Source organism: Chinchilla lanigera, unplaced genomic scaffold (assembly GCF_000276665.1).
Source record: "Chinchilla lanigera isolate Chin_1 unplaced genomic scaffold, ChiLan1.0 scaffold00073, whole genome shotgun sequence".
Classification (NCBI taxonomy): Eukaryota; Metazoa; Chordata; class Mammalia; order Rodentia; family Chinchillidae; genus Chinchilla; species Chinchilla lanigera.
Window position 1 is genome coordinate 1,557,110 of NW_004955474.1, and position 25,515 is coordinate 1,582,624.

The window sequence follows — 25,515 nt, forward strand, 5'->3', positions numbered from 1 at the left end:
TCTAGAAATGTCTTTTTCTATAAATTTAAGTATTTTGGCATATAGTGGACTCCTCCTTCTCCTCATATCAGCAGCCATCTGTTGCATCTGTCTGTGCATCTTCACCAAACCAGTCCTTCTCTGCATGCTCGAAACCATCATGCTAGGGCTCTTCTCTCTCCTCCCTACCCTGTGCCCTCAGGAAGCCCCACTTTTAGGTTCTGTGAGGTCCTGACATCATGAGCCTGGTCATCTGCTCAAGTCACCAAGTGAATGGAAGGGTCACAAAACCTTCAGACAAGCAGGGTTCTTTGTTGTCAGCGTGCCGTAGGACACTAAGTTCCCGAGACACTGCACCACCTGTCAAGAAAATGGGGCTGAGGTGGGGCGTGGTGGTGCATGTCTGTAATCCCAGCACTCGAGAGGCTAAGTCAGGAGGATTGCTGCAAGGTAGAGGCCAGCCTGGACTGCATAGTGAGACCCTGTCTCAAAAAGACAAAAAAAGTGGGGGGCGCTGGAGTGTAGCTCAGTCACAAGGTTCTGTTTAGCATCCCCAAGGCCCTTGGTTCACACACACACACACACACACACACACACACACACAGGGAATAAAAGAAAAGAAAAAAGACTCATTCTGAAGCTCTGAGGCTCTTTGATGGCGGGACACTTGCCACGGAACAGTGCGTTTTGTTCTCAACCCAGCGATGTCAGGACTGTCACCACATTACAGTGATTAAGAAGGTGACAGGATTCCGAAGCCTCATGCGTACCACGTCTAACGGCACCACCTCTTGACTTGCTGCCTCCCAGCTCCTCTGTCAGGGTGCACACATGGGAGTCCTTTCTCAGAGTGCACCGGGACTGTCCGTGGAGCGTCTCCTGCGGCCCCCTCTAACCTCCTCTAGACTCTACTCCTTCCATCTGCATGAGTGAAGTTTCCCTCCCTGCCCTCCTGGGGGCTGCACCCGCATTGCTTCACCAAGATGGTTCTTACCCAAAGTCATCTGACCTTCGTCTTGCCTGAGCTGTCTGTGGCCGAGGGACTGTTCCTCTCAACAAGCCAGCTCCTCTTCTTCCTGTCCCAGGTGGCTGGTTTCGGCCTCCACCAAGATTGAGGGGAGCCTGCGGCTGACTTTGCAATGGAAAAGGAGTCGTGTGCCATCCCGTCATGGCCCACGAGAATCTTCCCGCGTACTGTCCCTTCTGTGGCTGTAATGGAGAGCGCTCCGATGGTCTGGAAGCCACTGGATTTTAAAGGTGGGGCAGCCTTTCTCATCGTTATGGTTTGTGTCTGCATGTCCCCCCAAAGCCTCATGCAGTCACGGGGGCGGGCTTCTAGAGTTTATGCTCCATCCCTGGAAAATGCTGGGATTATGGGTGTGAGTGCCTCACCTGCCCTGAGGTGGACAGGTTGCATACAGGATATGCAGAGAAAGGGAGAGAAAGAGGTGCTCGCTGCCACTCCTCCCTTTTGCTCTTGCTGCTTTTGCTGTCCTCCACCGCCATGAACACTTGCCCTCTGCCATGTGCCACTCTGCCTTGGAGCCAGCCAAGTATGGACTGAAACCTCCACAGACTGTAAGCCAAATAAACCTCTCCTTCCTTAATTCTGGGTGTCAGGTATTTTGTCTCAGCAATGAGAGACAAGTAACCAACACAGTCATCCGTGTCCCTAAGTGATTAAGTAGATTGGGCGAGACCCCTGGCTCTTCACTATCACTCTCCTGACACTTTTTACACCAAGAGACGGGAAAGGCTCCGGTGTCTCAGTCGTCTAGACACTTTGGGTCCATTTCCACAGCAGTCAGCCCACGCTGATTCGTTCACTATTGGCTTCTTAACAACGCGTGGCCCAGCTGCCTGTCCCTTCTTTCCCCGATAGTCCTGAAGCTTTCTGTGACACCAGTGTTTGCTTCCCTATGTTCTTCCCACGCTCCTGCTTGCCGTAGTCCTCATCTGAGGGGTATCTGAGGGCTCGGTCTCTTCTCCTCAGGACACCTGCCCCGGGTGAGCTTGTCCACTACAAAGTCTTCAGATGTTTGCATGAGCTGCTCGGCACACGGAAGTCCGCAGTTACACCTACTCCGAGGCTGCTGTGTGGGTATCCAACCAGAAGGTGAAATTTCACACAGCACTGCTGATTTTCCCTCTGCTCCGTCCCCTTCCTGGAGGTCACTGCCTTCATCCAAACCCAGGCGTCTTCCTCCAGCCCTCCTGAGTGGCACAGATCCTCACACTGCAACAACCTCTTATTGCTTCAGCCCATGACGAACTCTCCAATCATTCACTCTACAGCTGGTCGTTTGAAACAGAAATCTTGTCACTTGTTACCTGCACGTCTTCCACCGAGCTGAACCTGTACTTCCCAGCACTCTCAGTGTGAAGTGCAATCTCCCTGAGGTTAATGAGACCCTCAGTGGTCTGTCTTTACCTTTGTTAATGTGTACCCTCTTTCACCATGGGATTTCTGTCCTTTTAGCCTGTGATGAGGACAGAGCCTTGTGAAGTCACCATGTATTAACAGTGCCTGCTAGACTGCCCGGCACTTTGCAGTTCAAAGATGACCAAGTCCTCGGGAGTTCATCAGAATGGCATGAGCAGGTGTCCTTGCAGCTCAAGAGACACAAAAGCAAGGATGCAAGCCCAGCGTGGTGGTGCACACCTGTAATCCCAGCACTTGGGAGGCTGAGGCAGAGGACTGCTGTGAGTTTAAGGCGAGCCTGGGCTACATAACAGGACAAAGCAAAAAAAAAAACCCCAAATCCCAGCAGACAGGAAACGTTGTCCTTCACTTTCATAATGTCTTTCATTTGAAGATGAGAGTTCAAACATACTTAAAAATAGTTAAAATTTTGAGTCATTCAAGATGCTTTAATTATGCTATATAATTTCATCTTTTTTTTAAATGACAGTCTTTGTAGCACATAAATGGACAATTAGGTAGTAAACTGAGTTCATATATGTCCTTTAAATTATTTTGAGTTGCTCATCAGTTATATTTTAACAGATCAATGAAGACCCTAGGTTTTTGTGACTGGTAGGTTTCAGTAAGTTAACATAGAAAATTACTTCCTAAATAATGAAGTCATTAAACAGACCAGGAAAAGAAATATGTTATTAAAAAGCCAGGCACACACAGGCAGGTTACTTAGGAAAAAAATACATTTGTTTGGGCTTCCTAATTCTGTTGTGTAGTGTTTTAACGGGAATGCCATCAGATCTTTTAAACAGATATACTTGTAACACCAGCCAGAACTGCAACAGCGCTGTAACAGCCTATATTCACCCAGGGACTAGGATGCTGTTGCAGGTGTCTCCTTCACAAGCAAGGAAGAGGCACACAGGGGCCCCACCAATGCGGGGGAGCCGCATCTCCAGCCCAGGCTGGGTCCAGACTCTGATAAACCACCTGGAGCCACCCACTGCATGAACGCTACCCTGAACGTGCAGTGGCCCCTGGCCTACAAGAAACCACGAAGTTTGTGGGGAAAGAACAGACCAGGAGAGAAGGGACAGGGAGTTGGGGGTGAGTGAAAAAAAATACGTGTCAATGTCACTGGTTGCAGTGGTACACGTCTATCTCAGCTACTTGGGTTCAAAGCAGGAGGATCACATGTGCAAGCCCACTCAACAATGAGACCTTCCCCCCCAAAAATGGAGTGGTGTGGGCACCAGGATGTAGACCAGTGAGGAGGTCCTATGCTCAGTCCCAGTTAGAGGGCAGGGTATCCATGCCCTAAAAATGCAAGCATGTCAAGGAAGCCCCTGGCTTTCTCAAACCCTAGGAATCAAGGATGAAGAGATCCATTAATGTGGTCCTTCAGAGAAGGCTGGTCATCTTTGTGAACATCTAACTCTGAACCTGCATTTTCCAGTATTTTGTCCAGCATGTGGTAATGCTAGATTTGACTTCTTATAATTCTGAAATGTGTTAAATACAATGTATACATAAGCAAACCCAAAGATTTTGGCCCCTATTTGTCAAAAGCAGCCGTGACTTCATTATTTAGGAAGTAATTTTCCATGTTAACTTACTGAAACCTAGGGTCTTCATGGATCTGCTGTTAAAATATAAATGATGAGCAACTCCAAATAACTTAAAGGACAGGTAAGAACTCAGTTTACTACCTAATTGTCCACTTACGTGCTACGAAGACTGTCATTTAAAAAAGATAAAAATTATATAGCATAACTGAAGCATCTTGAATGACCAAAAATTTCAAGTATTTTGCTCCATATGAATTTCCTGGATTGGGGATATAGCTCAGTGGTAAAACACTTGCCCTATATGAATGAGGCCCTTGGTCCAATCTCCAGCACAAAAAAAAAAAAAAAAAAAAAAAAAAGGAGCAAGCTGGGTATAGTGGCACATGCCTATAGTTCTAGCACTTGAGATCACTCAAGCCCCAGTTCAAGATCAACCTGGGCAATATAGTGAGAGCTCATCTCAAATAAACAGGTTACTTAAAAAGTAAAAATAAAGTGTCCTAATTGCTCCTTCACATTTGGTTTATTTCCAGTACAATATGGGACATACACGTTATCCCTTCTAAAAAATGCCTTTTTTTTTTTTTTTTTTTGGTTTTTCTCCGGTACCGGGGACCGAACTCACGACCTTGCGCTTGCTAGGCAGGCGCTTTGCCGCTGAGCTAAATCCCCAGCCCAAAAATGCTTTTCTAGTCAAGTGGGCTTTTACAGTATAATTAAGTTTACAAAAAAATCTTAATTCCACCAGATTATTTAACTACTGGTTATTCTGGTTTTGCTCCAAGACAAACCAGCGAAGATTAACTCAAGAATCACACTGATGTATCAGCAATAACATAAAAATGTAACAGCAGGGAAAAATTCTATCATTCCCTTTAAGAAAAAGTTCCGAGTTCTGAAAGTGTCCTTTGGAAGCTCATTTTTGTTTGAGGGATGGCTAAAGGATGATTTTTCCTTTCATGGTCTGGTAGAGCTTGATTGATCAATCTGCTCCGGCTTCTCATCCGCTGTCAGGCTCATAATTATGGGTGACCTCACTCTTCTCGTTTTTTCCAAGAAGACAGTCATCATTTGGAAACTCCAAGGTGCCCCACCACCCACACAACTGTCTGCCGGTCTGCTCTGGATTCATTTTACCTTCCTTACTACCATGTTCGGCTCTATGCAGTGGCAGGACCACTGCCAATGGGGTTTATCCAAGGCGTCGTCATTGCTAACTGAAAACCTCACTACCAGGGTGACGTTCTTGCACTTGAACGCCAGCTACCTGACTGGCTCTTAACAACATTCAAGTGTTACTTAAATGTTTTGATAATTTAGACATCGAATTTCACAAATAATAAACAACCGGTTTTAGAACAACTTATTTTTACTTACTGTAAAAATGAAATGAAATGCAACTGGAGAAAATAGCTGTGAACATAAAACTACAGATTAAATTAGGGACATGGATAAATGCTGCAGACATCAGTAGTTTATTGTTTGTTTAGTCCAAACACATTCAAAATGGAAACTCAAAAGAATGCTTTCCACCTGAAACAATTAAACTAGATTCTACTAGCATATAATGCTTAACACATTACAGCAACAGAGATGGTAATCCATTGTCTTCTACACCTACTAAAGCCAAGATGGTAAAGCCAATTTGGTTGCAATAGTGTCATAAGGATAGAATATTACCACTGAAAAATAAAACAAAACTAGCAAATAACAGTAATGGTAGATGAATGTTTTTACTGCTTCACTGAAGAGGGGACAAAGTGTTAAAAGTCCACAGTACTGCAGGTGAGCAATCACCGTGTAAACTTCTCCATATGGTGTTTTCAGGTTTCCTTTGCGATATGTAGAGACTGAAGCTGGATGGCTCTTTGCCCTCATTTTCTATTACACTCAACATTTGTCATTTCTTTTGGTGCCAGAACAGTTTTCGTGGGTTACACACAATATCCTGGATCAGAGACATGTATATGTGTGTGCACGTGTCCACACACGGACATTTATATGCATATGGCAGGGGAAAGAGAGATAAAGGAAAAATACACTTGGAAGAAAGAACACTGACATAAAACCACTCATTTAAAAGTAGTTTGGATAAAGGCGTCAAGACTCCAAAGTAATTTTCTGGTAAGAACTTCAAGTACTATACATCAGAAAGCGTAAAACTGTTTCAAACAAATACAAATCCTTAAGCTCCCAAAAATGGAAACTGAAAATCTGTGTCCCCCAAATATATGCAATAGTGCAAAACTTTTCCTCAAACATGGAAGACCTCATTCAAAGGGGTGAAAAAAAAAAGACAACAGATTTGACTTTATTCTTATTGCCCCGTCCATAAAAAGCAAAGCACACGCAATCATTTGCTAGTTTACTAAACAGCAAATAGTTGCATAATTCAGAACCAATCTGCTACTATGTCAAGTGCATGGTCAGAATGGAGAAGCCTTCCATGTTAACAAGCAGCTTTAAGTGGTCACACGTATTCTCCCCACCTCTTGCCTGAAACATCAGAAACTGCTCCAAGCGTAGAACTGGATCATCTCTGCCTTCCTTGTGTTTTACTGGAACTTGCTAAAAAGACAATACAATAATCCAGCAGCTATAGACCCTGCTCACACAACTGTTCAGAGGTCCATGTAAAAATAAAAAGATGGCATCCCAGACTTCAATTCGGGGGCCACTCACTCGGGTGTTAACATCGGTTCAAGAATTGTGCAAAATGAGTGACAGTTCCCTGCCCCCCCAACAGAAAATGCAAACACTAGGGCTGCTGTTCTTTCCTCTGAAAATTGCAGTATCCTCGCTTTAGGCTTATTTGCCATTTATGGAATCTGACTGCTTTTGAAATGTTACTAAGAATGTACATCAAGTCGAGTGACTTTTCCAAGTATTGAACTGGTATGTTTCACATTCACATTAAAACCAAGAAAAGCCAACGAGAGACTCAAAAGAACCAAATCCCCCTCTGCGCGTGCTCCCGGACATGAGACCCCCTCCCACAGAAAACAAAAGCTCTTAACTGAGGAACAAGATAAATAATAAGTGTCCATTTTACTGATTTTAAAGATACTGCAATTTTTATACACTTCAATGATTTCTCAACGTTTTGCAGCTGTTCGGCTTTGCAGCACGGCAATTCATAAACTATACTGTACAAAATTACCAGCAAGACTGGAATGATGTATTAAGAGAAGGCACCATCATGCTTATTACATTACCAGAGAACAAAAATACAGGAAAGACAATTCCCACTGTACACAGCTTAAAGGAAAGGGGGAGTGTGTGGAGCAGCCAGCCATCCCTGTACTCAAGAGGGGCAGGTAGAAAACTTACGATACGAAGCTGCTAAATCTGGTCTCATATTCAAGACCGTAACATTTGAAGTTCTGATTTTTGTTATTTAGTTCATAACTAAACTTCCTTCTGGAATATATCTGTAGTCTTGTTAAGGTTTCTGCGTACACAAGCTGGTCACAGCGAGCAGATAAAATGCCCTCATTTCACAAGCTATTCTCTACTGGAAAAAAAGATGGAAGATTTTTTTCCCTGTTGCCTCCTGTTGCAGATGTCAATGTTAATGAGTTCAGAGTACCCAATAGTGCATTTTGATGAGCGCACACGTTTCAGTTGGTTTGTGTTTTGGGGGGAGCCAAGAAAAAAGGCAAGATTCTCCAATTGCACAAATTGCACTATTTGTGTTTCCAACATTAACAGGCAGAAACAGTAACACTTAAACAAATTGTGCAGCAGAGGATTTTTTTTTTTTTTTTTGACTCAAAGGGCCTGAATTCAGGACATGTCCTTTTAAGTTCATTTTGTTGATAGTTTAAGGTATGGTCATCTCTCAGTCCTTAATTCACCAAGTCTAGATTTATAAATTAACCATGTGGATCCTGTTGTGAAATTGGGGAAATAATGTCCACCTCAATTTAACTGATAACCAAAGATGCTTTTCACATCAAAGAAATGATCAAAAAGGCTGTGTCACATTCCAAAGCCAAAAAAAATTAACAAGAATGCAAACACGATGAAGGATGCACCACTGCCGAGACGCAGCCTGCAGTGGCTTCAGCGCCGCTGTCCTGGGAAGCGGCCTTCCATCTGCCCGGCGCCTCTTCCGGAGCCCAGTTTCTGTGCCATGCCCCCCCGCGGCGGAGGCCCTCTTCCGTCCCGGTCACGCATCATCCCGCTGCCCACAAGGCCGCGCGGGCCGCCAGGGCCCCGGTCGTTGCGCCTGATATCTCTGCGATCATCGCCGCCACCTCGGGTCTCTCGCTCTCTCGCGGCCCTTGTTTTCTTCTCCTCCACGTTCAAACGCACTTCTCCTCGGAACATAATTGGCTTCAAGGAGAGGAGAGAAATATCCACACAGGCAAGTTAGCAACGGAAACACACACGCTGCTCAGAGAAATCAGAAACCCTTAGAAGAAAACGTTCATGAAAACTTTACTACACAACCTTTCCAACCTTTAAATAATGAAACTTAAAAATGAGCCACACCTCAGACTTTAATACCATAAAAAAACTTTAACCTCTGCATAAATACCATTCCACAATAAACTACGTTTAGCTTTACCATTAAAAAATGATTTTCTATGGTTTTAAAAAGCACCCAGTTAATCATATTCTATACAACAGAGATAAGAACGTCTTGAATTATGCCCTTTGAATCACTTACTTTTGCAATTAAGATTCTCTGAACTGGTTCAGAGTCATCAAAAACCACAAAACCAAAATTTGGAAGCTTTCCCCCAACACCCTTGGTATTGATGCGAAGTTCCACAACGTTTCCAAAACCTGTGAAGATATACATTACACCAAGAATTAAATATTTTAACAGTACTCTAATGGCTTTAATTACTCAGGATGAATAACCTTAATATCCTCGATGCACTGGAAACACAACTGTAAGGTACTGTGCCCCCGAAAACAAGGTACTCATGCAGGCTATCAACTGCAACAGCAGGGTGGGCCTGGCTGCTTGACTGGCTATCTTTCATCAACTTCACTAGTCCTTTCACAAGAAAGGACACCTGTGAAGTTCTGCACAGGCCATGTTATCTTCTCACTCTGCCTTGTATTTCCCATCTTCAGAATGATCTGTCCTGCTTTCTCTCCTGATCCCTACTGAATGAGAACAAGTGATAGCTACACAGCCACAACCCTTCACTCCCTCCTGACCAATCCAGACGAGGCTGGTAGTGGGACATTACAGCAAGGGACACGGTGGTTATAATGTGAAAAATTATCTGCTCCTGGCTTAATGTAAGGTAATTTTAAAATTTTAATTTAAAAAACCAAAACAAGCCACTTACTCATGAAGAATTCTTTCAGTTCATTCTCATCAATGTCATGTGGCAAGTTACCAACAAAAAGCTGGTGACTGTCTGGATAGCGAATTACTCTGCGGTTATCCGAGTCGTTCTGCTCCATATCCCCTCTGCCTGAGAACGGGAACAGAACAGTTTACAACACCATATGATAAAAAGTTCAAAGCAATGAATGTAAAAAGAAAAATCACTTCATACTGAGACTCTTGTTTCAGTTTAATAAAATCACGAGTATCCTGAAGAGGTGCAAGTGTCTAGTTATTAGTAGGTTAGTCAGAAAACAACAGGACGCTAGACTGTAGAGTGAGGATAGAGGGATAGTTTCTTTCTCTAGACTACGGGTCTGACGACAGGAGTCAGATACTAGAAGCGCAGGTATTCCTCCTTAACCAACCAAAGCTGTGGCCATTACACCCAGGAACCAAGCCAACTTCAAAGACGTCTATTTCTATACCAAGCATTTCCTTAGTCTTCTGAATTTTTTTTTCAGTAGATTCTCTTTATATTTTATTTTGAGACATGGTCTCATTAAATTGCCCAGGGTGGCCTGGAACTTTTAATCCTGCTACCCTGCTTCCTACATAGTTAGGACTATAGGAGTATCACCACCATCCCGGGCCTCAATCTTTGATTACATGACATTATAGCCAAATGAGTGAATTTTAGTAATACCAATGTCTCATTCTGTATAGTCTCATAATCCTATTTGATTTTCCCATAAGAAGAATGTGTGATAAGACGGGCATGCCAAGAAAAATTTTTGTACTAACAAATGCTGTAAAAGAAGCTCAGAATTTTTAAGGGTCCTACTCAAGATTATAAATATAGTCGGTGGCAAAGCCAACATAAACTCCCAGGTTCCTGTGACTCCTGGTGGAGTTAACACACTATTTTTTTTTAAAATAACACTCAAAATTAACAGATACTATCTCCCACCTCCTCCCAGAAGTAATCTAAACATTCTTATAGAATTCAAATAAAGGTAATACATGTATTAGCTAACATGTAAACAAGTCAAAAATCATGGGAACTTACTTAATACCTAAGACAACCAAAATAAGAAGAATCAGGGTGTGCTTAGTGTTTATCTGTGAAGAGATAAGAGTGCTAAGTAAGAGTAGGTTATTGGCCGCTCGGCTCTGAATTCTTAAAACCAGTGACAATAACCAAGTAACATGTGTTTCAAACTTTTTACACGTTCCAAGCACAGGTCCTTCCAGCAGGTCAACCAATCCTCCCCTGAAAGTGCAATCCTGCCCCGGGTTATCTTCTAGCAGGTTGCTCGTATCTCCAAGCAACTGGATACTACAAAGACTGGTGTATTCAACCCTCTATGGCTGTGTACCACTTCAGTCTTCTCTACCTCTCCTAACGCTAAGTCCTAAAGGCTAGAAAGGAGCAGACTCACCTGGTCTTGGCCCTCGAGGAGGGAAACCAGGTCGCTCTCTAGGTCGTTGTTCACGCACACGTGGTGGCTGAGACTGAACTTCCGGCTTAGCTTCAACTCTTGGCTAAAATGTAAGGGAAAAAAACACATTATAAAGAAACACACCATACAGGAGAAAAGCCAACTAAAGCAACTATCAGCAAGACACTAGCAGGAATAAAGAGTACTTTTACGTTTACAATGCTTGAAACCCTATGTATGTGAAACATATATTCTTTAAAGATATTCTGTACCAATCTAGGACTGTAGGGTAGGTTGTGTTTTCCCACTCAGGTTGTATAACTCACAATAAGCTGCTTTTTATAATCATTTTTTGCACTGAAGTAATAGCCACATTAAAACAGCCTAAAAGGTATTGCTATAAAAAAAAAAAAATCACAAAAATGCAAGACGAGACACTCCATGTAAATACATAAAATCAAAAGCCATCTTCATCTTAGACAAAAACACAAGACACATATTTCTAAATATCTAGTTACTGCCCTGCAGATTTCACAGTGCGGTTACATCTCCTAAACCCCCAATCCATAACCTTAAAGCCAACATTTTTAATAGTTCAAAGTATAAATTTAGCTTACTCTGGCACTTAAAAACTGCTAGCTCTAGGTTGAAATGCACATAAAGCAGGGCAGCAGAAAGGGGGAGGCTTCTACGTAGCATCTCAAATAGTCAACGAAGTCCTTCTCCCTACTGTTTTTTCTGATGAGAAAGGTATGCATTTATTCGGAATACTGATCCCAACCATTTTCTACCAACCACTAAATCACACACATAAAGGACCTATTTTTAACAAACTATAATGTGTATCCTCTATTATCTTTTCTTCAATATAACAGCATTTTCAGTATTCCCAAACTCTTCAGGCTTTCTATTGTCCAAATATTTATGGTTCCAGGCAACAACAAAATATATTGACTCTTCAAAGGATGCTGAACCCACGCAGCAGGATATAGAGAACATGTCCTTAAAATCAGGGATGGTAATTTCAGTCTCATCTTTACAGGTGACCATCCAAGATATCATAGTTATAAAAATCCATCAGGATGTAAAATGTACTTCTTCCCAAAAATGACCATTTCCTGCCAGTGACTGCAGCCGCTGTGTCCCACAGACACACGAGCGGTCACGCTGGCAGCTTTAAAGATGCATCTGCGCCTTCTAAATTCTGTTCTTCTCTGTGCAGACAACCCATTTCGCTCACGATGAAATCGACCCTTGGTTCTCTGCAATGCTGCTAGTTTAAAAATTAGTTTGCACCAGCTCCAATTTCTTGAAATTTGTATGTATTTATTTCTATAAATACAAAATCTTTATTTTTATATTACCCAAAGAATCGAGCGTCGTGATGTCAGACACAGTTGTTCAGTGATTATTAGTTCATTTAAAGTTAAATTGTATTAGTAGTTCTCTGACTCTGAACTTGGAGGAGAGTATTTTTTGTCTGACAAGACGACCTCATGACCCTCCCCAAGAGCCAGATGAACCATGTGGTCTGTGTTCGGCGTCTGATGCTACATGACTGATCTAGAAGGTGAAGCTTGGAGAAGGTGGCTGTCTGGAAAAGGACTACAGCCCTTTAGTCAGCTAAGGACTAAAGAACACACATCCTTTCAGTTTGTTGTGGAACAGAACGAAAGGACAGGTGTGCTCTGTTCAAAGCTTAATGCAGCCAGTGCATCACCAAAAATTAATTAAATGGCAGATATACCAACACTGAAGGAAAAACCTTAATCATTCACATGTCATCAAAAACTCAAGGCCCTAAATTTAACAGATTTTAATTCTTTTCCAAATGGATTTCCAACAGAAGATAATTATATGTAGTAAAGAAAGTTCTGTCTTTTTAAAAATTTAAAATTAAAATCAGATAAATGTAAATACTTTCTAAAATACTGCACATAACCCGTGGCAGTGACTCAGCAACCCGACTCAGCGAGGAAGTATTTGATGATGTCTGTGCATGAAGAATGGGACCAGAAAGCTCACAATGCTCCCTCCAGTACTGGGTGGACAAGTGCCCCCTAGGCAGCTGCGCACTTCACATTCGTCAGGCTCAATGATTAGAACCAGGTATTCCAAGCAGGTAGATAACTAATACCACATAAACCATTATTAGGGTCTCAAAAATTAATTGCATGTAGTCAGGAGAGAGTGACCACAGGACGAACTCCACAAATGTCAAACAGCATATGAAATAAAAAATACAACCATCAAGTCAGTAAAAGCAGATACTATAAACACAACTAATAAATAAGTCCTTCAATTATAAACTATTTAGGTGAACAGGTCAATTTCTAGACAAAACCATTTACCAAGAGGAAATTAACTTACCTACTTCTAAACGAATGCCTACCAAAAGCCTGGAATTGTAACTAATTTCCTCTCCTCAGTATCTATGTTCAAGTATAGGGAAATGAATGCCACACAAAACAAAGTAAGTTAGTTTCCTGGAATCTGAACTATAACTTCAAAAAATACTCAAACTTTAGGACAAGTTACTTAAGATACGTGTTCTTCTCCTGGGCAAGAGCTCGAACAGTGTGGCGGGCCTACGGCACGAGCGAAGGCTCACCGCCACTGGCTGGAATGCGATGTGGCTGAGGCACGCGAAGGATGTGAGTGTGGACACAGTCTGTCTGCAGCGAGGCCCTCACGGAGCGTGAGGGCTGCCTCTGTCACGCGTGGCTGTCTGTCCAGCCACATGCATGCAAACTCCAGCCCTCTATTTCTGGCTCTGAGAAAGGAGTAGTAATGGCACCCGCTACTCATTGGGTTCTGGGAGAACGGATAGAAAGTACTTTGAACAATGTCTGGCAAGTATGAAAGGCATTAACATTTCACCTTTAACTGTGTAAAATAAACACACCGAATCTCTTAAATAATAACCCAAAGGTTCCAAATCCAAATCCAAGATTTTGGAAGAAAAGCCACGAGTCACTTATCAAGTTTCTGGATGGTATAAAAAGCACAAACACTCAGCAGACTCATTTTTTTCATTCAGATGGAACTGGTTTGTGATCTAAGGTAACCACTCATTTCCTGAATGTCTGCTTGTGAGAAACAGGCACGGCAGCGTGGAGCACTCCACTACTATGTAACTAACTACAACGGGCACCAACACCACGAGGACTGTAATAATCACCAGATGCTTTTTGTTCTCGAACAGGGGACTTGCTTTGTGGCCCAGGCTGGTCTTAAACTCCCGGACTCCAACCATCTTCCTCTTCCGGAGCAATGCACTGCTGGTAAACACCACCACACCCACTTCTGATACCCCACCACACCCACTTCTGATACCCCACCCCATACTGTCTGGAGCATGTAAAAGATTTACTCACTAATCACTTTAAATGTAGAACTTCTAGCAGAATGAGGTTTAACTAAAAATGTGGGGAAAAGAACAGGACACCCTTAAGATATGCCAATGAACTTATATTAAAATTTAGTTAAATCTCGACTATATCTACCAAACATTGTAAGTAGTCAGTGTCTTATTTTCACATTTTTGGAAAGCTCTGAAATGGGTAAGATGACAAACAGACAAAAAGCAGAATACCTGAATGATTAGTTAAGGTGAACACTACAGTCATAAGTTGGTACAGGCTTCAAATAAATGGTGTGAACCACTTATAGACTGAGAACTTCGGCAGTGTATACTTTAGAAAGTTTTCTACTTTTTAAAAAACAATGATTCTTTATAATGCCACACTATTTTGTGCCTTTTCGAATTTCTTACCTAAAATATTTTTGCTAAATTTGTAATTTTAAAAGGAACTTTTCTCTGTTGTTAGTTTAAGAAGCCTTTTAAATAACAATACTACATACTGATAAAACCAACTTAATCTGTATTTCACACACCCAAACCCCAAATACCACCTATGCAGATGATGAATGGAGATTTGGCATTTAAAGTGGGTGCACTGACATTGCATACATTTTTTGGTATGTTTAATCCATAATTTCTGACTCATTTAAAAATGTAATAAAAAATAATAAGCAGTTGGCAATGTAACAAGGACACAATCCAATGTGTTCACAGATGGGTTACCTGTGAGACTGGTGCTTTAACATGGGGTGGAATTCCAGAGGAAGAAACAGTACCACTAGGAGGCAGGTTTTTACTGGTCACTGAAGCCCAGGAGAAAGCCTGCAGGAAATGCAACAAACCTAGACTACTAATCATGGAAAACCACCAACATTCCTATAGGGAAACTCCCAAATATATATTTTCTTTTCATTGCTAAACTATGGCTCTATATCAGAGGACTCCTAACAGAAAGGCACACACACACATGCCAGTCTATGTGCCAGCTTTCAAAATCTCATTATGCAAGATTATTTATAACTGTTTTGTCTCAACTACTAAATAAAACCACAGCAAGTTCCTACATACTCTAGGTAGATGAGCAAGTGGCGAATAAAACCACGGACAACTAAACATGCTAGAGAACTCCGAACCTGATAGAACCAATTTCTTTCCCCTTTTTCGAGGAAGATAGGGTGTGTGGTGGTGTTAAGGGGAAGGACAGGAAAGAAGAGAATGCTAGCTGGAAACTTTACAGACATCCACAAATTGAACAAGGAATCTTCTCCTCTTGCTGGCCCAATATACTTTACCCTACTTTACAAAGAGATCAAAGAAGTTTTGCATGGAACACTGGGTGTCACTCACCTTTACAGGATAGTTTCATTGGTGCAGTAATAAGAAAACTGATCCCATCTCACTCAGAGTATCTTTTAATTACAGACCAACATAAACCGGGAAACTGCACGATTCCTGGTGCAGCTGGGCTTAGAGGATTTCACCCAGAAGGGAAGACCAACTGACAGCCTTAGATGGATTGGGGAATGGGGGGGATGATTTCATCTATGTTACTAAACTGCATCAGATCAAGGATAATCTATAAATTCCACTTTTAGGAGCCTTCTGGGGAAAAGCCATTGAAATTCTCCTCAGGATAACAACACCACAGCTTCTTTCACAGACATAAAAAAGCCGAGTTTGCTATATTACTCAATTTAACAAAACAGAACAGAAATTGTACTGCACTGATGGCACCGAGTAGGAAAGGGAGGACAGAGGTCTGAAGAGTTCCTCTGATCTAACCTTTGGTGGTTCTTGGGGCAGAGAAACAGGCTCTGCGGGGGGAGGAGTAGCAGACTTTTCCTCCAGTTCTTCTAAGTTCTTCTCCTCCACTTGTGGTTTCAATTCTTCAGTCTTTGTTTCGGATTCAGGCTCAGGTTCAGGTTCATGAGAGGATTCTTCCAAAGGCTCCTCTATGCCGTTACTACAAATGATCAGTTCAAATAAGATAAAATTCACTTTCTCTCCAATCTAACGGGCACAAGCAGTCATATGCCAATAGCCTGTTCAACATCTACAAGTAGTGTGTGCTGTGGTGCTGGGATGGAACCCAGGACCAGTTTGCACAAGCTAGGCAAGCACTCTGCATTATCAGCAATGTTTAGTGCTAACTCTAACCCTGCATTTTACAGCAGTAAAATTTTGTAAAAATAAAACGCTCTATTTGTGTAGTCCAATACAGTCTATATTATCAGTAAGTGACCACTGTTTTTGGTGAAAACCATGTTTAACTTTTAAATTACATACAATTCTTCCCATGTTTCTTGATTATGTACACATAAAACAGGTACTCAAATACTGACTGAATAGGTAGTTTTATAAAAAACTTGCTTCCAGAAGCTAAGAATGGAGCTTAACAATACAGTGCACCCCTGGGAAGCCCTGGGTTTGACCCTGCAGCTAGAGTCCAGTCGGAATGCGATCCGAAGTCCTGTTCTTACGTCACGGGGTGAGCTTCGTAGTAACCACTGTTAGCATTTTCTTGCACAGGTTCAGGAGAAGGTTGTCTTTCTTCTTGCTCCTCTTCCACTTCATCTTCTGATTCTGATAATACACAGTGTATGACATCTTTTTAAAAGAGGGTTTCCGTAGTTTCTTTTTTTTTTCCATCTTTTTGAGACAGGGTTTTTGCTATGTAGTTCAGGCTTGCCTTGAACTCACTCTGTAGTCCAGGCTAGCCTCAAAAAACTTACAGTGATCCCCGTCTCAGCCTCCCAAGTGCTGGGATTACAGGCATGCACTACCACGCCCAGCGGGTTTCCATAATTTCTAACACATATATTTTTAGTATGTTTAAGGAAATGGTATGTTAGTACAAAAAACTGGAAATTATTTAAAGTCATTCAACTGCAATATTCCCTGATCTCTCAAAAAACTGAAGAGAAAAGCCGAATAGAGTTTATTTACTCCACTCTGCTTGAACAAAATCTGTTAGTAATAAAAGGAAAATGTAGGAAATTTCTAGAAGTTTTATACTTATAAAAACCCTTTTATCTTTAGAGTAACCTCACCTTCATCGAGTTCCGGTTCAGAATCACCAAATACTTCATCTTCATAACGAAACATATCATTGTGAACATAAAATTTATTTGGAACAGACCCCTATAGGAAAGCAATGTGCAAATATTTCATGAATATCCATAAGATTGGTATTACATTAAACGAACAAATTATACGGCACACACAATTTCAATTTTAATACCAGGGAAATAATCTGGATGAACCTAATCTTCCAAAGCTAAACATGCTGTTGTTAATATAGAGTACACTGAAAAGGGACACCTAAAAAATATCAGAGCCCAAGAAACTTCTCAATAGGAAAGAAACTAATTCATACATACAACTTTTCCTTTCAATTCCAAAATATTACTTTTTAAATACGAGAGTAATTTTTGTATTATTTCTATAATCTTAATCACCTAACTTTTATGTCCAAATAGTTAAAGCACTACACAAAAAGTCCATTTAAATTATATCAATAGGTCCAATAAAATGTCTCAAAAATAGTAGCATGGAAATCTAAACCTATTAGAAGAAACTCTTAGTTCAACAAACTAATAGCAACCAAACTGAAGCAGGTAAGTGAAACGCAAACTCACTTCGGGAGCCAAAACAAAGGTCTGCATGAATTTCCTTTCTGGCTGCCCGCTATTAGACAGCAAGCCCATGACCTGGACGACGACGCCGTCACTCAAGGTGGCATGCGCATCCACGTGGCGGATCTTCGTGTGGCATTCACTGAAGTTCAGAGATAACACTTTGTGGTGTATGTCCTACACACGAAAGAGGAGGAGGAGATGCAAAGTCTTGCGATTCCACATGACCTGCACAGTACCGTTACCCACCCTTCCCAAGTGCCCCACAACTCTGCAATGCTAACGCCTTCATCTCCCTGACCCACCCCACCACGGCACGCCTCCCTGTGCACTGCTGCTCCTAACTACCACGTCCAACGTGTCCACGCTACTCAAGAGGTAAGAAAGGGCCTGCAGCCCTGCGCTCATCTGGCTTTAACACTCCTTTCTCCCACGGTTTGGTAATAGCTTAGCCAGTCTCATGAGCCGCACTGACTGCTCCTTCAAACTAGTTTTAATTTACTATATGGGCGGTCGGTGCTGCCATTTCTCTGCTTCCAATTTGTTTGTTTGTTAAGGTCAAATCCTCACATCCTCTACGAAGTCTTCCTTCCTGTAAGTTGTGAAGAGTATGTATTTCTATGCATTCCTGTGACACAAGGTTTGGTCCACACTTATAGATGGTTCACACACTGTATTCAAGCCTGTTTAAGTATTCAAAACGCATTTAACAACCGCTGAAATCCTGGTGGCTTTCTAATGTTGTACCGAAGGAATTCATGAGCACAAGAAGGCTATTTTTTGAAATCTGTATCTTATTAGTACTACTATGTTTGTTTCATTGTAAGAGAATCTTTGTTACCTATGTCTTGTGCTGAGTAACTACTTTGAAAATAATGATACCGTGTACTACTGCTCACTGTTTTTCATAAATGAAAAATTATTAAAAACCTCTATCAACACAAGAAGACGTCTAAGATATACATATGAAAGACTTACATTTTGGCCATAAACAGCTTCCTGGGGCTTCCCACTAGCATCCACTCCTCCATGAACGTAGGAAGAATTCCTGCCATAAAACCTACAAAATCATTTGGGATTAAATGTTACCGACGCATTGCCAAGGGTGTCTAAGAGGCAACAGAGCTCTGGTGTTAGAAACTCCTTGAGGCTTTTCTCTGGTACCGGGGGTTGAACTCAGGACCTTGCACTTGCCAGGCAGGCGCTGTGCTGCTGAGCTATACCCTCGGCCCTGGGGTTAAAAATAAAACTAGGTTCCGGATACAGCTCTGTTACTAATTAGACATACAATCTTCGGCAAATTACTTAATTTTTTTTTTGGTATCAGGAATCGAACTTGGGACCAAGTTACTTAATTTTAATCTGTAAACTCACTTCCCTTGGTAATAAAACAAGTATAGTAACTACCTCTATAGGTTTTCCTAAGGATTCAGTAACACACAGATGATGCTGAGTCTGTCTGGCACAGTAAACAGATGACCACAAGCTACTCTCATCTAATTCGCATCGCATTTTTACTTTGTGAAGTGGAAAATGATATAAAGCACATTCTAAACAACAGATTTTTTTTAGAGAAACACCATTTTTTCCTTCAGATACAAAAACTCACTGACTTAGATTTGTCTCAGGATCAAAGCTCTGTTTACCCTCAGAGCTCCAAATTACTCATTCTTTTTTTTTTTTTTTTTTTTGTTTTTGTTTTTATGAGACAGGATCTTGCTATGTAATTCAGGCTGGCCTCCAACTCAAAGTGATCCTCCTGCCTCAGCTTCTGGAGCGCTGGGATTACTTACAGGTGTGTGCCACCACGGCTGGTTAGATGATTACTAATACTAAAGACTTATATTAAATTTTAGATATAAAATAATTGAAATAATTCAGAAAAGTAAAAAAAAAATCTACAATTACTTCAGCATCAAAATTCTTATTAAGCCAGGCATGGTGGCGACCACCTGTAACCCCAGCATTCGTCAAGTGGACTCAAGTGAGTTCAAGGCCAGTTTGGGCTACATAAGAATGTCAGCCTGAACTGCACAGTGAGACCCTGTCTCAGAAAATAAAAACCAGGGGGCTGGGGATTTAGCTCAGTGGCACAGCGCCTGCCTAGCAAGTGCGACGTCGTGAGTTCGATTCCCGGTACCAGGAAACTCCCCTCCGCAAAAAACAAGAAAAAAAGAAAATAAAAACCAGAACAAGAACAACAAAACACCCCCCAAAATGCAAAATTTCTGATTTATCTTTTTATGTTGCTCTTAAGTACATGGCAAATTGAGACTCTCTGGCACTACGTGAAGCAATAATAATTAACAACTTTCTAAATTAAGGTTATCAAAGATACAAAGTGAACTTTTCCAAACTGGATGTGGTGGTGCACGCCTATAATTACAGTGCTTGGGAAGCTAAGGCAGGAGTATCACTGCAAGTTCAAGGCCACCGTGGGTTACATTCTGAGTTCAAGGCTGCCTGAACTACACGGTGAGACCTTGTTAAAAAAAAAAAAGGGGGGAGCAAACTGAGGTCCAGAAGAGGTTAACACCTATCAAGCAGGTCAGTTAAGACAAAAACCCAGTCGGTGTGGCTCCAGAGTGCATACCTCCCCTCTATTTTTAAATGTGCATATCTTCTCTCATGTACTTCTGGGAGCCTGTAAACTGGCATTACTTTTCCTGTGTGTGTATCTATGAAAAGTGGTAGAAATGGTCCTATCTTTGATACAGTTAATTATTCCAGAAGCTTAGGAAAGACATTACGGTGTTGTTTATACTAGTGAAAAGTTTCTAACAAACTGAATTTTGTTTTCTTTTTTTTAAAGAATTTCATTGTATTTATTTATTTTAATGTACTAGGGATTGAATTCAGTGAACAATGAGATGTATCTCCAGCTCTTTATTTTTATTTTTTTGTCTGTGTGGTGCTGGGGATTGAACCCAGGGCCTTGTACATGGAAGGTAAGAGCTCTACCACTGAGCCACACCCTCAGCACTTAGATTTTCATTAAGATGGGAAGTGGTTAAATAAGGCAGGTATAAAACAAGTCTACAGTGTTACTTAACACGGTGCTGTGGAGACTTTTCAGCTCTGTTTTGTAATTACAGTATTTTAAAAATGCTGATACTACACTCATTGTGAAAAGGCCCAAATGCGATACTAAAAGACCCTATTCATTCCATCTTTCCTCCAACTGTTTCACATATGCTATTAACAAGTACATCTCTATTTTTATAATTAGAAAAACATAGCTTTTCACTGTGAGATCTATTTTTTGGGGGAGGAATTATGTTACTTATACTTTTTAGATACACTACACTCAAGAACAGTTAGACTCCATAGCCAAAATAGGCCTGAATACTGGCTACAGACAGCTGGTTTATTTACTGAGTGATCTGGTAATCTTCCTGAATTAATTACTAGCTGCAGCTGTCCAGTATATGAAGTGTGATAATTACAGTATCTACACTTTATAAGACTGCCCTAGCAATTACACGAGATAATACAGGTGTGTATTCATGAAGACAGCCAACCAAATAGTGAATATAAAAAAATGCCTCCAGGATTAAGAGAATATCATACATGTATGTTCAGTAGTACAGGACAAATTGCAAAATCTTTCAGAATGCCTAACTTTTAGAAGACCAACAGATACAAGAATGTAAGTCTTTTAAACAGCTTTCCCCAGAGGAAGCTGCAGTGATATACAGTATTTATCCTTAACACAGTAGTGTGTTCTACAACAAAAAAACAAGGCCTTCTTACAAGAACCACTCCTTTCTTTTATACTTGTTAAGACACACCCAGAGGAACAAAATTAACAAGCACTGCTCGCAACATAAGCTTATGTCATTTTAATCTCTGTGAGGGGAAAAAAAACCCCTTAACAGATTATAGGTATACAACTTTTGCCTAGCAAACAGCGTTATTGCTGCTGTTAGTGTTTTGCATATTAGAAGAATTATAAATTTTCACAAGCATATGATGTATTCATTTTCCAACACCGTAAGAACTTAAAAAGATGATCTGAACCATTAGTTTCCCTGCCCTGGTACTGGGGATTATGCCTAGGGGGCACTGAAGCTACTTCCTCACATCGTTTTTTTTTAATTTTGAGGCAGGGCCTCACTAACTTGCCCAGGCCAGCTTTGAACTTGTGATTCTCCTAGTCTACCTCCCAAGCCTCTAGGACTAACTACAAGCATGTCCCGCCACTGCTGCCCTAAGCCTCTTGTTTCTAACTGGACACTGGGAATGCTGCACTTGGTCAAGCCCTACCATTTTTTTGTAACACTAGAAACTGAACCCAGGGCTTTTGCACTGAACTGCATCCCCAGTATCTGCCCTTTATTTTCAGATACGGTCTTACTAACTTCCCAGGCTTAGCTTAAATTTGCAATCCTCCTGCCTCAGGATCCCAGAGTGCTGGAATTACATGCATGCGCTATCATGCTCAGCTTTTTAAAAATGAAATACAAAAAACCAGTGTATATTGAAAATGTGTGTATACAGATATAAACGTGTTATGTACTGAGAAATGATGTGTTTTCCTTAGTGTTCAGCAGTCAAAAAACTGACAAAAACACTGGTTTAGCCATCATATGGTTAAAAGTACTGGATATAGGTTAAACATGTTTACAAAAATACTGTCAATGTTACGAGATGGGAAAGGTAAAATATACAGTCATAATAAGAAAATAAAGCTAAATAAAAACACTCCGCCACCAGTGTCCAGCTCACCTGTGCAAGTATTCTGGCGCTTTATTCAGCAAAGTGTAATACTGCCTCACGAACTCTCGCCCCACCAGCAGCGGGCTGGGCTTCTCCATAACCATTTCTTTGCTGCACAGGGTCAAACGCTGCGGGAGAGGCACAGAATAACAGCTGTCACAAAGCTGTCTTTATAAACCATATGAAATAAGTCTTTTATTTTTCCCAAACGATTGGCAATAAAGAGAATTAACATTTATTAAAAAGTACTTCATAACGGAAGAGTAAGTTCCCAGCCTACAATGTGTATGTTTCCCTTTGTCCCAAGAAAAATTAACACAAAATAAACCTCTCATCATTTACTTTATGCTTATAGCTCCCAGAAAATCAAAATCAGAATAATGCTGGAAGTGGGGGAAAGGAAGGAAAAAATATAGTATGAAAATTTTGGAGTGACGCTGTCTTTCCAAAAAAACCCAAAAACCCAAACAGACATAACTGGGTGAGGGCGCAGTGTAGTGGCAGAGGAAGTACTCTGCAGGCATAGGCCCTGGGTCCATCAATCCTCAGCAACACACACACACACACACACACACACACACACACACACACACAAGCACACACCAGTCTGCCTCTCATAAAATCAAGTATCCTTTCATGTTTCACTTAAAAGTACTGAAAAATTATCATGAACTTGAGCGTGTATCTACTGGGCAAATCAGAATGCAGAAATTCCTGGTTAATAAATTCCAATAGAGGTTCCTTTAAAAAACTTCAAAGCCAAACACAGCCAATAAGCATCATTACAATATGACACTGTTTTTCATAAACCCCAGGCACCAACTATGGTAACACATACAGAGGAGACTATATAGCTCCACATCATTCCAGTCACTTCTAATTCAACAGGATATCGCGTTCTATTTATTAGGTTCCTTGATTCGTCCTTAACAACCATACTCCTAAAACTCAAACTCAAGCTACACACATCTCCTAATTTGCTTAAGTGTTTATATAAAACCTTAATTGCCTCAAAAAATAGTTAGTACACAGAACAAATCCAGATACTGCCATTTGAGGTGCCCCTTAAACAAACAGGTAACAACCCTAGTGCAGGGTCTTGCTCTGTAGTTCAGGCTAGCTTTGCACTCACTATGTAGCCCAGGTTGGTCTCGAGCTCTTGGTGATCCTCCTGCCTCAGCCTCCTGAATGCTGGGATTACAGACATGTGCCACACCTGGCTTAGAGTACACTCACTCACTAGCCTTGTCCCCTCTCAATTCCCAGTGCTGAGAAGTTTCTTACTTATTTCTTTCTCAAAATAAAAAAGTGAACACACAAATTGTATCAAAGTTAAGTTAGAAGTGGATACGTTAAAGATTTTCTTACAAGTCAAGTCAAATTGCTAGCCATCCATACCTAATTACTAAGGCACACAGGACTGATTCCAACCAAAGACAGGAAGGGGGCACAGGGATAACTAACACTTGATTTATTCTTATTCGGTAAGCTATTATTTAGCAAAACTAATTCAACAGAGGAAACATGAAAAGTGACTCCTCAAATGGTGAATGACAAAGTATATAATGAGCTATGCAGAGCCTACTTTTTTTAAGGCATGGAGAAAACAGATGTTATTAAGAAGGTGCTTTAATTAATTACACAGTAATTACAGATCATTTTATCTTTTGCCTTAATTTAAATGACTCAGAATTTAGAAAGTCAAAAGCTGAGTGATGAGACAAAAACACATTCCATTTTCCAATGCCTAGTAAGTATGTGCCAGAAACTGTAAGAAAAAACTATAGTGACTAGGACATGCTCTGCTGCCTAAAATAATCTAAAATCCTAGACATCTTACTGATGGGGTAACTACTATAAGCCCACCAGGAAGAATGTACTATTGGAGTCAGAAGAGGAATAAAAATCTGCTATGTAGGAAAATAAGAACTGAATCTTCTAAACCATACCTAAATAAAATCAATTTTTAGGAAATGGCTATCTCAGAACATTTTAAATATCTACTCAAAACTCCAAGCCTACTGGCTTTCCTAGCTAGCGCCTTAAGGTTAGATCACTCACTCCCTTCTCAAGTGTCACCGATGTTACACCTCTAGCTCTCTAGCTCCTTCTCGTGTCCAATGTGACCATTCCCCTACACAAACGCACTGTTACACTCCTAGGAGATTCTCCAAAGACATTTTTCTTGCATTTTCTACCACTACTTTGTGTGCAATGGGATTAGATAAAATTTTACGAATCTGCTCCTGAAGACATCTTCAGAAGACAGAAACAGGGCTGGGGGTGCAGCACTTTCCTAGTGTGTGTGCGCAAGACCCTGGGTTTGATCCCCACCACCACAAAACAAAAACCAACAGAAAACTCCCCTCAAACAAAAACAAACCCTCATCCCCCCCGCAGAAAAAAACCTCCGAAGAGAAACATGACTTAGTAAAATACTAGAGTAAATAAGAAAGTCGTCATGGGGAATGCTGAGGACTAAATAATTAAATCATACAATTTCTAAATGCTTTAGAAGTCCGTCTTGTTTTATGCTCCTGTGCTTATTTATATGTAAAATGTATGTATGTGCACACATTTACATGACACTTTATTACTATAATATTTTAAGTTACAATTGAAAGTCTTGAGATTAACTGCAAGTCCCAACTAAGTACAGGTTAGTACAAATAATTTTAAGAACTTTTAGATAATGAATTTTAAGAAATTTGGCATAGAATATGCATGCAAACATGCACAAATGCAGAGTCAATACATCCCTAACAGTACCCAAGTAACTTGTGTTCTGTCAACAAAGTTATTCTGGAACACCTAACACTCACATGGTAAAAGCAGGTAAGTTTGACCTACTATGTATCAAAATTAACTGGAAATGTACCACACACTTCATTGTAATACCCAAAACTCTAGGCTTGTAGAAGTTTTAATTATTCTATTTTTTTTTTTTTTGGTACTGGGAATTGAACTCAGGACCTTGTGCTTGCCAGGCAGGTGCTTATGCCACTGAACTATACCCCCGGCCCTAGGCTTGTAGAGGAAACAGGAGAAAATCACTGTGACCATGTGTGAAGATTTCGGATAAGACACAAAAGCACA

The 25,515-nt window shown here is 40.9% G+C and overlaps 1 protein-coding gene across 5 annotated transcripts in view; it reads right to left on the reverse strand.

The window, feature by feature from the left end:
* Positions 1–7,938: 7,938 nt before the first annotated feature.
* G3bp2 (GTPase activating protein (SH3 domain) binding protein 2) overlaps positions 7,939–25,515 on the reverse strand; it is a 67,380-nt gene continuing 49,803 nt past the window's right edge. For 4 of the 5 annotated variants that reach the window (XM_005401325.2, XM_005401322.2, XM_005401321.2 and 1 more), the window contains 11 exons: positions 22,429–22,547; positions 18,679–18,760; positions 17,704–17,877; positions 17,116–17,206; positions 16,546–16,648; positions 15,848–16,028; positions 14,789–14,887; positions 10,702–10,804; positions 9,279–9,407; positions 8,642–8,760; positions 7,939–8,304 (listed from right to left, as the gene is read on the reverse strand). In XM_005401325.2, the coding sequence (XP_005401382.1) occupies positions 8,032–8,304; positions 8,642–8,760; positions 9,279–9,407; positions 10,702–10,804; positions 14,789–14,887; positions 15,848–16,028; positions 16,546–16,648; positions 17,116–17,206; positions 17,704–17,877; positions 18,679–18,760; positions 22,429–22,523 (1,449 nt within the window). In that variant the 5' untranslated portion in view covers positions 22,524–22,547 and the 3' untranslated portion in view covers positions 7,939–8,031. The remainder of the gene's footprint in view (positions 8,305–8,641; positions 8,761–9,278; positions 9,408–10,701; positions 10,805–14,788; positions 14,888–15,847; positions 16,029–16,545; positions 16,649–17,115; positions 17,207–17,703; positions 17,878–18,678; positions 18,761–22,428; positions 22,548–25,515) is intronic. The other variant, XM_005401327.2, reaches the window with a different exon arrangement.